At 37.0% G+C, this 13,643-nt stretch overlaps 1 protein-coding gene across 1 annotated transcript in view; it reads right to left on the bottom strand.

Moving 5' to 3' along the window:
- TNC (tenascin C) overlaps window positions 1-13,643 on the bottom strand; it is a 79,831-nt gene that overhangs the window by 27,363 nt on the left and 38,825 nt on the right. The window contains exons 14-16 of the mRNA XM_044661513.1: window positions 12,675-12,947; window positions 2,389-2,661; window positions 869-1,141 (exon numbers count right to left, since the gene is read on the bottom strand). Coding sequence (XP_044517448.1) covers window positions 869-1,141; window positions 2,389-2,661; window positions 12,675-12,947 — 819 coding nt within the window. The remainder of the gene's footprint in view (window positions 1-868; window positions 1,142-2,388; window positions 2,662-12,674; window positions 12,948-13,643) is intronic.

Below are 13,643 nucleotides of genomic sequence, written 5' to 3'. Positions count from 1 at the left end.
TGACTTAAGAGAATCTAGACACTGAGAAGCAACCTTGCTAAAGGCTGTTTTTAGAAATACCCTCAATTTATTATTGTTCTTTCCAACTTTGCACATCTTTCCATGATATTAATAATGATAATATTAATATTTATTATTTATAGGGAGCTTTAAAGCTTACAGAGAACTTTGTAAACATTATCTCATTTGATCCTTACAACTACCTTGTGAAGAAATGCTGTAACTAGAGGGATTAAGTGGACTTAACATGCTTATGTAACTCTAACTCATAAGTGTAGGACCTAACATTTGAACCCTTCTCCTGAGTTGAAGTTCAGTACTCTTTTCACTCAAATGAATTCTTTAACATTACTTTTCTCCATAAAGGGAGTTGGTGGCACAGTGGACAGAGCACTGACACTGGAGTTCAAATACTTGCTCTTTGACACTGAGCAAATCACTTAACCTCTGTTTGCCTCAGTTTCTTTAATTGTTAAATGAGGGCAATAATAGCACCTACCTTGCAGGGTTGTTGTGAGGATCAAATGAGATAATATTTGTAGAAAGCACCTAGTGTGTCTGGTACATAGTAGACATTATAGAATTGTTTATTACTTTCTTTCATCCCTGTTTATTTGTTTATATTACTACACACACACACACACACACACACACACACACACACACACACACACACAAACACAGTTCTATTAACCCAGCATTGTGTGATTTAAAAACAAAGGAAAAGAAATAGCCCCTTCTCCATTGCTCTCTCACCACCTCAAAGTGAAAATCTTCACTTAATAATCAGAATGAGTGATGATGTTTGCAATAATGAACCACAAAACGTAACACAATTTCTCTCCTCTTTCTCTATTAGTCATAATACCTGTGGTTGCAATGGCATTGACTGGCTGGGATCGTCGTCCACTGATTAATCCATAGAGTTCAATGTCATATTCTGTGCCCTCTTTGAGACCTGTTATGTCCCTGGTACGCTCATGGGTTGGTACAATTATTTCCAGTGGATCAGACTGCTTTTTAGTATCCCTGATTTTAAGAACAAAACTATCGAAGACCCCTTCATCTGCCGTCCAAGATAGACGGAAACCATCTGGGGTGGCATCTGAAACCAGAAGGTTGTCGACTTCTGGTTCTGCTTCTAGAGGGGGGAAAAAGAGTGGAAGAGGGAGGAAAGAGAAAATCATTTTTAAACAGCCAACTCTACTCTTCTGTTCAATGGAGACGTCAATATGCAGTGATGCCCCAGGTCAGAGAAGTGAAAATCTCCTGAGTTACCAAAAATAAATATTTTTAGACAGAAAAACATTCCATTAAAGCTAAAGTTAGTAGAAGTATCTGTATGCATGTGTGATTTTATTTTTCCAAAATGGATGACATTAAGCTACATCTGGACACATACCATTTCTCCCTTCCATGCAATATTAAGCAAATTAAAAGTAAGTGAATTATTTCTGTTTATTCTTTATCTTCCAGTGGCTCTGTACCCATCCTTTGTGAAACCTTTCTGGTAAAATACAAACAAGCTCATGCTAATGAGCTGTGCAAAGCTGTCCGTGATCATCTTGCTTATTATGATTTTTTTCTATGTTTGAGCAAAGTAATTTTTAGAAGTCCTTTCTCTTTTGACTTTGTTCTAGAGAGTGTTTGAATAAAGACTAAGAGACAGACAGTCCTTTTGAGAGTCAGTGCTGAGTCTTTTCCTGGTACTATAAAGCACTCTGTCTTTGGACCTACAACCTTAGGACCAAAGGGCTCACCTTGACTCGCCCTAAAAGGGAAAGATTTCCTCCTTGGAAAAGCAAATTTGGACAGAGATAATGGTTAATGCTGTATTCCTCAGGCAAGACCTCTGAATCATGAGATAGTTATGGATTTAGTCTGTGTTTAAGAATATCTCCAATGTGTCTGTTTTTCCCAGTGAAAGAATTTCAATGCCCCATAACTATTATACCTGACAATGTTCTATCAGTTAAGACTTTATAGATGGCAGATGTTATTGACAAGTTTTTAGAAATATATCAGTCAGATATATTTCTTTTGAGAAGGCTGAAATGCATCTGGGGTCTGGGAAGGATGAGGATGGATGAATATAATGTAGAATAAACATTCAGCTGAGAACATCCAAAGGATTTGGAAAGCAACATGGGAACATTTCGACCTTCTCATGTCAGGAATGGAAGATGGAACAGAAGACAAGGGAGAATGCAAAGGATGTATGAATGAAATGGTCCCACCTGTGAAATGTATAGCTGTGATGAGGACAGGAATGCAGAAGCCCTGGTGATTTGGCATATGGACTGCATGAAATGTCTCCCGAATGAAAGACACAAGGATGGAAGAGAAGACTGAGCAATGGAAAAGAATGGCTCACTTGAATGGAAATACCTGTAATAACCACAGCACTCAAAGGCTTTGTTTGGTGCCCTTGGGCCAAGCCGAAAAGCATAACCTCATAGCCAATGCCAGTTATGAGGCCTTTAAGCTCCAGTTTCCTCTGGGCTCCTGAAAGTGTGAACTCCTGGGGGTCCAGCAGCTTGCCAGAATCCACCACGATTACTAGAAAGCTGTCAAAGGCATTCTCCGATGCCATCCAGGAAACAGTGAACCCATGAGGATTAATGTCGGAAATGGTTAAGTTTTCCAGTAGGGGCAGAGCCTCTGAAAGAAGGGAGGGTTGAAAACAGTGCAGATTAGTGTCACCGAGTCCACCAAAATAGCCTTAAATCTTCACAAAGGACAATGCATGGCAAATCTTTAAAGGTCTCTAGATGTCAAGTGTTGACAGAGTAGCTTGGAATAAATTTTAGAGATTGAGTCCATCTCCTCCCACCCACCAGAATTTTGATTTTGAATCCAGTTGACCAAAACAAGTCTGGTTTCTATGGGCATTTTATTTTCTTGTTTTCCCTTTCAAATTTGTATTTTCTTTCCCTTCACATTCTGAATAAAGTAGTATTGATACAACTATAGATAGCATATTTTCATAGACTAAGGTATACATTTTGAGGGAACATTGGTTAATAATAGTCAGATTTGTACCCTGTTCAGTTGCATGCAATATATGGTAAGCGTGTATTATATACTTGGTGTATAGTTCATAATGAATGACATAATTTTAAGAGAAAGACTTCCTCACAAAATACTCACAGAAGTTAGATTACTGTCCTTTTCTCTCTCATAATGACAATTTAAGAGATTCCATTTCAAAAACTAGCTGGAGGGTCAGTCATGAAATGTCTAAAATACTTGGAAATAGTCTTACTTTAGGAGAACAAGAAAATGGCATGGGAAAGAACCTCTTCAATATACTCAAGAAAAGTTTGAAAGGAAGAAGTATCTTTAGTTATGTATTTTCATTTTATCTGAGTCAACAAAAAATGCTATTTTTTTGCTTCAAAATCTGGTTATTGAAAAAATCTTCCTAGAATATTTGAGTCTGCTTTGTCTTCCTTGGTAAGTATGGACTAGGGAAAGATGGTTGAATTTTTGTTGATGGAATACATCTCTGGACCTTGGTGTTATCCTGAATATTGATTCTCATTGTCAAAGGTAGTTGATATAGAAAGTATATTATAACAGAATTTAAAGCAAGAAAGGACCTTCAAGGCCATCTGGTACGATTTCCTCATTTTTGAAATGAGCAAATTTAGGCCTAAGGGAGGGAATGGCCCAGTGTCACATATGTAGTAAGCAGAAGAACTAAGTTATGAATTAAGGTCTTCTAAATTTGAAATCCAGTATGATTTTTCCACATTAAATCTGTATCTTTATTGAACCTATGACATCCTGTGGAAGTGTTTTTTTTCCCTAAAGAATTTTGGTTCTTTTTTGGGGGGGACAGGGAATTTATTATTCTAAAAATATAGGTTAGCAACAAAATCTTTATAACAAAAATCTCTGACAAAGGTTTAATTTCCCAAATATATGAGGAACTAAGTCAAATTTACAAAAAAATCAAGCCATTCCCCAACTGACATATAGTCAAGGGATACGAATAGGCAGTTCTCAGATAAAGAAATGAAAACTATCAATAATCACATGAAAAGTGTTCTAAATTCCTCCTGATTAGAGAAATGCAAATTAAAACAAGTCTGAGGTACCACCTTGCACCTAGCAGATTGGCCAATACGGCAGCAAAGGAAAGTGATAAATGTTGGAGGGGATGTGGCAGAATTGGGACACTAATACACTACTAGTGGAGTTGTGAATTAATACAACCATTCTGGAGGGCAATTTGGAATTATGCCCAAAGGGCTTTAAAAGATTGCCTGCTCTTTGAGTTAGCCATATCCCTGCTAGGTTTATACCCCATAGAGATAATAAGGAAAAAAAAGGTGTACACAATTATTTATAGCCCCACTCTTTGTGGTGGCAAAAAATTGGAAAATGAGGGGGTGTCCCTTGATTGGGGAATGGCTAAACAAATTATGGTATCTGATGGTGATGGAATACTGTAGTGCTGAAAGGAATTATGAACCGGAGGAATTCCATGTGAACTGGAAAGACCTCCAGGAATTGATGCAGAGTGAAAGGAACAGAACCAGGAGAACTTTGTACATAGAAACATTGTGGCACAATCAAACGTAACAGACTTTTCTACTAGTAACAATGCAATGATCCAGGACAACACTTGGGAACTTATGAGAAAGATGCTATCCATATCCAGAGAAAGAACTGTGGGAGTAGAAATGCAGAAGAAAAACATATGATTGATCACATGGTTTGATGGGGATATGATTGGGGTATTGGTGCTAAAAAAATCACTCTATTGCAAATAAGAATGATATATAAATAGGTTTTGAATAATAATACGTGTATAACCTAGTGGAATTGCTTGTCAGCTTTGGGAGGGGGGAAGGAAGAGGGGAAGGAAAAATAATGAATCATGTAACCGTGGAAAAATATTCTAAATAAATAAAGAAATTATAAGGAAAAAAATTAAAAAAAAATATAAGCTGGCAAAAACTCTTGGTTAATTGAAGTGGATTTTATTGGGGTGTGGCAGGTTTAGTGGGTATTGAGGGCAGTTCTAGACCTATGATTCCATTGCTATAGGGAACTCCCAGTCAAGAAACTTCTACCAATGTAGCTTTTCTTCTTCTAGTCTTAGAGTTGTCTGGGGCAGTGATAAAAGGTTAAGCAACTTATTTACTTATTTAGGATTATAGAATTTGTATGTGTCAGAGGTAAGAACTGAAATCAGTTCCCCCTCACTATGGAGTTTGCTTTCTATCCACACTATCTCTCAACTGAAGGCTGTGCTCTGGATATTTGAGGTTTGGCCAAAGATGGGACCTTAGGAAGAACAACGGTTTGTTTATTAAGTGTCAGATTTAGATATGGAGAAGAACTAAGCCTGTTGGAGAAAGAACAGCTGGTATACAGTGCTTAAAAATAATAATCTTTTAATAATATTGCCATTCCCTCTTGTGGTGGCATTTTGCTTTTGTGATAGAGCCAAGAGTCCACAAAAATGTTGCTATAATTTTTCAGAGGGAACCCTGCTTCAGGGTATGTTAAAAACACTATCATGTGGCTGAATCCCCCCTCTCTCTGTCATTTATATCTATTTCCTAGAAATTCCTTCAGCACTCCTTAAGTGCAGTCAGTTCTAGACAGCGTTCCCTACATCTACCAATGTAAAAGTGATGAGTGTTAGAGGTGACCTTGGTTCTCAGGCACCCTTAGCCAAACTTCTTACAGTAAAATGTTGGCTTCTATTATAAATACACACTTTCTGCCATTCACCAACTTTAAGACTATGGTCCCAGGAGATAGATACAAAATAATTTTCAATATATTTAGTAAAGTTACTACTGGTATTCATTGTTAAGGATCATTTGAAAAACCCTGAGACAGAGGCTGAGTTACTTCACTGTGAACTTTATTTTTTCTGCCCTTACCTATCTACCTTCACCTAGAGTAAAGGTGAAAACTGGTGGTTTTTTAGTGATGGGGGCTGGGGTAGGGAGATAGGGTAGGACAGGGAAGGTTAGGTCAAAATGATCACTAAGGCAATGGTTTTCCAACTTTTTGGTCTCAGTACCCCTTTATACTCTAAAAAATTACTGAGCACCCCAAAGGAGGATTATATAAATATCACTTTAACATTATTATGAAAATGATTTTGACTTCATGGACCACCTAAAAGGGTCTCACAATGGATGCCCTAAAACATCCTTAGTCATGTTCAATTTGGAGTAACCTGAATTCATAGTTGAGTGGAAACACTCAAAGAAATATTTCTTAAGACTCAAGACAGTCTTAAAGGCTTTGCTAAAGAAAAAAGAGTTAAGCATTCTTTTTTCCTTCATGAATACATATATCCCTCACCCTCCCACCTCTCCTTTTTTCCTACAACTGTATTGCCTATATTTATTTTGAAATATTTTGCATAAGGATATTAAAAAGAAGTAATGTTTCTGATAAAGGCTAAATGAAACTCATGTACTACTATGTAAACATAATTTTTCCTGGAGGACATAATAGTCATTCTCTTCCTTTTGATGAATGGGATGTTACCTCTTCTGGAGGTCATCTTTTTTCCTATACTGTCATTTAGTATTATTTTTTACCATTGACCTTGATGGTGATTTTTTTCCCCTGCCTTTTCCATCTTGAGGAGATTTTTATAAAAGGTCTTGAGTTCCTTCATATTTAACACTCAGATTGGACAAACTAATAATTTGGTATTGGACGTACCAACTGAAAACTTTCCCTAACCTATTTTTTCTTCTTAATTCTTCCTGGGAGGTTTGCATGAAGCAACATGTAAAGGGAAGGTCTCTTTGATAGGATCCATTTTCATTAATAATCACCCTCCACCCTACCCATCAATCCTAGGAATTTTGTTCATTACTCATCTTATATATGTTGTTTTCCTAAGGGATTACCATTTTCTGAGTTTAGAGGATTATCTGTACAAGGAATATACATATCAGATAAATAGCAAGGAAAAAACCTATTTGTTAAATTATGTTTTTAGAAAAGTATTCTTTTCAATTGTGGGAAAATCCATTATGAATAGTTCATTGTGCAGAACTGTGCCTGGGAGGCCCTTTAACTTTAAATAATGAACCTAAATTTCCTTTAGACATGAAAAAACTTAATGGAGCTTCCACAGATGTATAATTTAGAACAGGCACTGGGAGAGAATTTGGTGCAGCATGTGTGAATTAGATGATGGCTTTCTTTTCCCTCTTACTTTCCTTTCCCCCCAATTTTAGTATTTAGTTGAGATTTCTGATGGTCCCTGGGTATGTCTACTCCTGAAGTTTGTATGATCCCACTGCCAGTATAATGAACTAGCCCACTATCTCCTTTAAAAAAATCAGAGAAATAATTCCTAGGGAGTGAATAACGGTATATTAATAAGGTCTAAGTTAGTCCATCTATTCCCTAATTCTGATCCTAGATGACCTCTTCTAGATGTCTGCTTTAGAGAGAAATAGTTTTCCTGCTATTAAAAAATGGGGAAATCATTGTCTTTTTGGAATAATTTAGTATGAAGTCACCTTTAGGCAGAGCTATAAATTAAAGTCCTTTTCACTCTTGAGGTTCATTATTATTTATTTTTTATAAATATTTAAATATATTTGTATTGATTCTTCCATCCTGTTCCCAGGATGATGGAAACCCTCCACAAATCAGACTGGGGAAATTTGGCATCCAAATGGTATGCCCCAAGAGGTATTCTCCCACAATCGATTTTGAAGAGTAAAATTTATTACCTAATCACCAAGAAAGGGATAATTGGGCTAAACAAGCTTAAATAGATTCTAGATATTGAATGTACAATGAATCATCTTAAATTTCTGTCTGGAATGTACATAATGGCATTCCATTTCCTACAAGCTAGATTATGGCTGGAAATACCAACAAATTAAAGACTTTGAAACTAGTACCTGTTGTCACAAAGGCAGTGACTGGCTCGGTCTGGTCACCAGCCCACGTCGTTCCCCTAATGCTAATGTCATAGCCAGTATTATCTACTAAGCCTGTGATGTGAGCGTGCTGCGTGTCTCCTGAGACTGTGTGCTGCTGGGGTTCATACAGAGAGTGGGAATCGCTAACACTGATGACAAACTTTGCAAAGAGCCCAGCACTTGTGGTCCATGACATGTTGAAGCTGTCAGGGGTAACATTGGTAAGAATTAGCTGGCCCACCTGTAGCTCAGGTTCTGAAGGAAAAGGAACAAAGGCAGAGAGAGAATATTATTTTAGGAAGGGATGGAGTAACGGGAAGCATCGTCATGACATCAAAAAACATCATTCCATTTCCAGTTTGTGTCACACTATAAAAGGCATCTCTAGGCTGTTTCTATACCTATAAAGCAGAAGTATGTTGTTTATGAAATGGTAAAGAATACCATGACTTCCAATTGGTAACAGGTTTTTATATTGGAGCATATGATATAATTTCCTCTATCTACATAGAAAAAGTCATTCTCTAGTTCATTAAACATAACAGAAATGGATTGGCTGCATATATATATGTATATGAATAATACATGTATCACTATATAGAAATATTTAAATATCTGTACATAGTTACATACATATACAGATATATCTATATTTTTATATAGGGATTTTTATATATCGCATAATATTCTTCAATAAAAGTCTTATTCTGATGCCTTTTGGTGGCATGGATGTGATCCTGGGTTCTTCAAGGCTAGTCCAGCAGACTGCAAGTTCTGGCAGGTCCTACTGAGCTTGAAAAACTTTACATAGGGTCTAGCCACAGACTATATAACTTTTGGGAAAGTATCAGCCTACTGAAGTTGAGAGATAATTATGATTTTGATGCTAACAGGATAATGGAGTTTTGGGCCACCACAACCTTTAAGTCCCTCTATTCAAATAATATGAATTGGTGGGAGGTATACCCTAACTGATGAAATCACAGAGCTTTGAAGTAATAAAATAGTCTGTTTTATATATTTATATAAATTTATACTGTTTAAGCCTTATAAGTAATCAAAGCCAAGTTTGCGTAGCCCAATTTCTCTTTCTTTTTCAGTCATAACTAGAGAACTCCATTTTCCTACAGTGCCTTTTATTTATATATGTATGTATATGTGTATACTTATATAGAGTATTTTATAAGTATTTGCTAAATTATTGGATTAAGTAGTTTATGTTATAGGAATAATATCTTATAAGGGAAATTACATAAACTAAAATTGGAATGACTTTGATTAAAAGAAAAAACCTAAATAGTATCATAGATCTAGAGCTAGAAGAAACCTTAAAGGTCCCAGTTTAGCTCCCTTATTTTATAGATGGGGAAACCAAGGTTCAATAAAAGAGGAACTTCTGACCTAAGGTAGGTAATCTAGGTAGTAAATATCAAGGCCAAAAGTTGAGTTTTGCTTCTCTGATTACAAATCCAGTGTTTTTCTGCTAAACCACATCCATTAAATGTAATAGGTAAACAAGAATTTTTAGATATGGATGTGGCATCTGTAATACCTTCCTATAGCTATGGCCAAAAATGGCATTTAAATTTAAGTCCTAAATTCGCCAACTATAAAGTTGTCTTATTCCATGGAACTATTGGATTCAGGGATGATTCATTTCCCTGTTGTTAGTTTTCCCTTCATCAGCATATAGTATGCAGGCTTTCTGAATATCCTATTATATCATGGGGGAGTTACTGAGTTATTTCCCATTTGGGACTATGTGGGCTCTTGCCTCTTGGATGTTTGTTTATACAACAGTCTGGAAAATGCCAACACTGAATGAATTCCATTTAGGCTGTGCCCTGGAGAGAAGCAATGAATAAAATGGCCCTAGATGATTGAGGTGATAGAGGAGGTGATATGGGTCAGGGGACTGGAGAGATTAAGGGTATGATGGTAATATCATTCTTCCAAGTGGCTGAAAAGAAGACTACTTCAATTTCAGGCAGTAGAGTGAGAACTCTATTTTCTCTAGTCTAGCAAAAAGTTATCAAGTTTTATAGGACCATTTAATAGCATAAATCTATAACCCAGTCATGAAATTATCTTTTGGGAAAAGAAAATCTCTAGCCACCAAAGAATATGATTCAGATACCTAAAATAGGTATAAACAATTACATGTGGTTTCTAAAAGTTTCTTCATTTTCAGAATTTAGTAGAGTCATGGTTTCTAGAAATAGCATGGAGGAATTGTTACTACAAACATACCCAATATGACAGTTAAAATCAGGGGCTTATTTTCTCTTTCTTTGCATTTTACTAGGGTGCTTCAATTAAGGATTCACGTTGGAACTATCATCATGTTGCCAAACTGAGGCTGGCAGTACTAACATTTCTGAAGCATTGGACCAGTCTTGTATCTCTGCTCCCAAGATATCTTGTATATGCTCATATTGGTGGAATGGAGTTAGAAAGTGCCGAGATATGAGAAGATTCAGAAAAGAGACTTCAAAGAAGTCAATATCCATGCAAAGGAGAAAAATTATCTTCCATATATTGTATACCCCCACTCTCTCATCTCCCCAAAATACATTCCTGTGCATGCTGCTTACATCCAGGGAAGACTGACTTCTTAATATATATATATATATATATATATGTATGGGAGGATGCTGCATGCACCACTACCATCATAGAGATGTAGATTGGTATAAGAAAGGTTTTGAGACCTTAAGAAAGTTACTGATGGATGCAAGGCCGTGCTTGCTAGAAAAGGAGAAGATGCTCTAGTCAAACAGACTCACTGTTGGACAGTTAAATATACAAAGGCCAGGCAAAGAGAAGTCTTGGTCACAGCACAAGCCTAACTGGCTCAGTCCATGCAATTGGTGGTTTTGTTGTGTATGTTTTCTTAGCATTCCATGTGAAATCCCAGGCTGTATTCCAAAGGCCTAGTAGAGAAATGACTATCCAAATGAGACATCAGAGTGACATGCACGCATCTTTTTTGTGTATGAGACTTGCAACCCATCACCATGATTAGAAAGACCACAGGCAGATGAGGATGGATTATACTGGAAGGATTATGGAGAATATTCACAGTCAGATGCAAAGATGTTTGAGAAATTCAACTGGAGCAAGTCAGGTTAAGTATTCTCAAATGCAAAGAGCCTCTCCAGATGTGTGGAAATAGTTAGGAAAGAGAAGTTGCCAGTGAATTTCCTTAATTCTTGGGGGCACTTAAAGATTTTTCTTAGAATTTTTAGCTTATCTGTTTTCAAAGAATCCTTTGATTGACCAAGTCTGTCAGTCCTTCATATTCTTTTTCTTCTGCTTTTTCATAGAGAAGAGTCTTATAGAAACAATATAGGGCAAGTGGGTCATGGATATCTATTGAAGCTATATCCAAGAAAAGGTCAACAGACAGTGAAGAAAAACAAGAGATAATCCAGTAAAGTGAAATACCTGTGGTTGCCTGGGCCATCAGGGTCTGACCACTCTGCCCGCCAATCAGCCCATGAAGTTGGACAGTGTAATTAGTGGAAGCTCTAAGGTTGGTGATTACAGAGCTCCTCAAGGCCCCGGGCACTGTGTAGACCACAGAGTCCAGAGGGAGGTCAGAATTCCTAACTTCTAAAACAAAGTTCTCAAAGGCTGCCTCCTGAGCTTTCCACGAGAGGGATACACTGCCCGAGGTAATGTTTGAGACAGTGAGATGGCTAAGAAGAGGTTCAGCTACTATAGAAAGGGGAGAAAAATAGAAAAATAAGTGAATTAAAGCACCACCACGAGATCTAAGTTCCAAACACAAAGACTAAATCCATAAAACTCTGGACATTTTTTCCCTCGAAAGGAGAAAATCATCCTCTGTTGAAAAATTTTACAATGCTGAATAACAAATGCATAATAGACAATTCTTGTGTTTTTACGATTTTTTAGATGGTATTTGACTTTTAGAAAAAAATATCATTAACCATTTATTTGGAGTAAAGGAGCATCCATAGAACCCTGTTACTTTCTCACTGTGTTCAAGAATGCTGGTGAGAAGAGTATTCCCCAAGAACTCCCGGGTTAACCACGTTAATGAAAAATACTTCATATACCTTTGAATTCCCAGTAGCAAAATACTGACATACTTAGAATTATTTAAATTGCATGAATTATTGTTAAGGACTGTGGAGTTAAAAGCCCTGGGACATGTAGGCAAAAGAAATGGCTTGAGTACAAGTACTACTATCCATGTTTTACAATTAAGGAAACTCAATGACAGAGGTCAGTGACTTGCCAAAGGTCTCTTGGTTGTTCACATGGTGTTAGAATCAAAATTCAAACCCAGATCTTGTAAATCCAAGTCCAGCAATCTTCCACTATCCCATGTGTCTCCATGAGTGAAGGAGCACTTTTAACACCCTTTCTGTTCAATGGGAAAATTCTACTTTATGACCATTACACTGGAACATCGGTACCCAGACAATGGTTACTTTGGGGCTCTACATTTTCTAATTGGTGGCCTGTCCTGTGGTTTTGACTGAGAAGGAGATTCTGTGGGACTTCACTGTTAGAAGAAAAAAATGCAATAGTCTATGTGTATCCCGTTTCATCTGAACATAATCAAGGATTTAAAACTTAACCATTAACTCTCTGTTGGGTGGAGGGGAACAATGAGGTAGATAGAGGGTGGCTGAGCCCAGCCAAATAATCATAAAGTCCTGTAAATAAGAATGGGGAGGAAAAATTGTTAGAAGCAGAGGTAGGTGCATATACCTGTTGTAGTTGCCATACTTATGGTTTGAATACCGATACCAGATGCTATCCCAGAGAGGTAGACAATAAAGTCAGTATTGGGGAAGAGCCCTGAGATATGAGCAGTCCTTAAAGTGCCAGAGATATTGTATTCCAGAGGCTCCAACAACCTATTGGAATCAATAATTTCAATGGTAAAGATCTCAAAAGCTCCATCTGTTGCTGTCCAGGAGAGGTTGAAACTATCAGGGGTGATGCTGGAAACCTTTAAGTCCCCAATTTCTAGTTTCTTTGCTGAAGAGGGAAAGAAAGGGGGGGAAAAGATTTTAATTAAGTACTCCATCTTAGAGCCACTTGGGTCCTGATAGCAAGCTTGCTTAAAATGGCTGCAGGTGAAATAGTCTGAATAGTTTATAGTTCAGTGGAAAAAAAAAAAGTTACTTTTGAAAATAATAGGAAAGTTGGAAGAGGAAAAAAAGAGGCATAAGAAAGATAGATTCAGCAATATTCCATGCCCTATGCAATACTAGGTCTTGCCATATGGACTTCTGGGAAATGGAGAACACAAATAACTCTTAAGTCCCAGGAACTGATCCTGCAGCTCCACATTTTTCAGTTTCTCTACCCTGAGATGGATTTCGGCTATCTTTCAAAAGATACAAATTGCATCCAAACTACTAAGCTTCAACCAAGATACAGAGACTTTTTTGCCCCAGGCCTCATTCCAAGGCTTCCTAAACTTTGAAAAAGATAATATTTTAGATGTTATGACACTATTACCCACCCTAATGCTAGTATCTTCAGATGGTTCTGGCTTAAAGGAAATCAATAATCTTATCAGAATATGTTCTCCTGTTTCCATCAGAGTCATACAGACAAAACAACCTAAACTTCTCTTAACCAGGAGATAAAATTCAGCCCCTTTCTTCTTCCCAGGTGCCTTTAAAATATCTTTTCTTCTTCTCTTTCCTAAGTGTTACTAAGAAAGTA

This window comes from Gracilinanus agilis, chromosome 2, assembly GCF_016433145.1.
Source record: "Gracilinanus agilis isolate LMUSP501 chromosome 2, AgileGrace, whole genome shotgun sequence".
Taxonomy (NCBI): Eukaryota; Metazoa; Chordata; class Mammalia; order Didelphimorphia; family Didelphidae; genus Gracilinanus; species Gracilinanus agilis.
The sequence above is the reverse complement of the archived record's forward strand: the minus strand, read 5'-3'. Positions and strand labels throughout refer to the sequence as shown.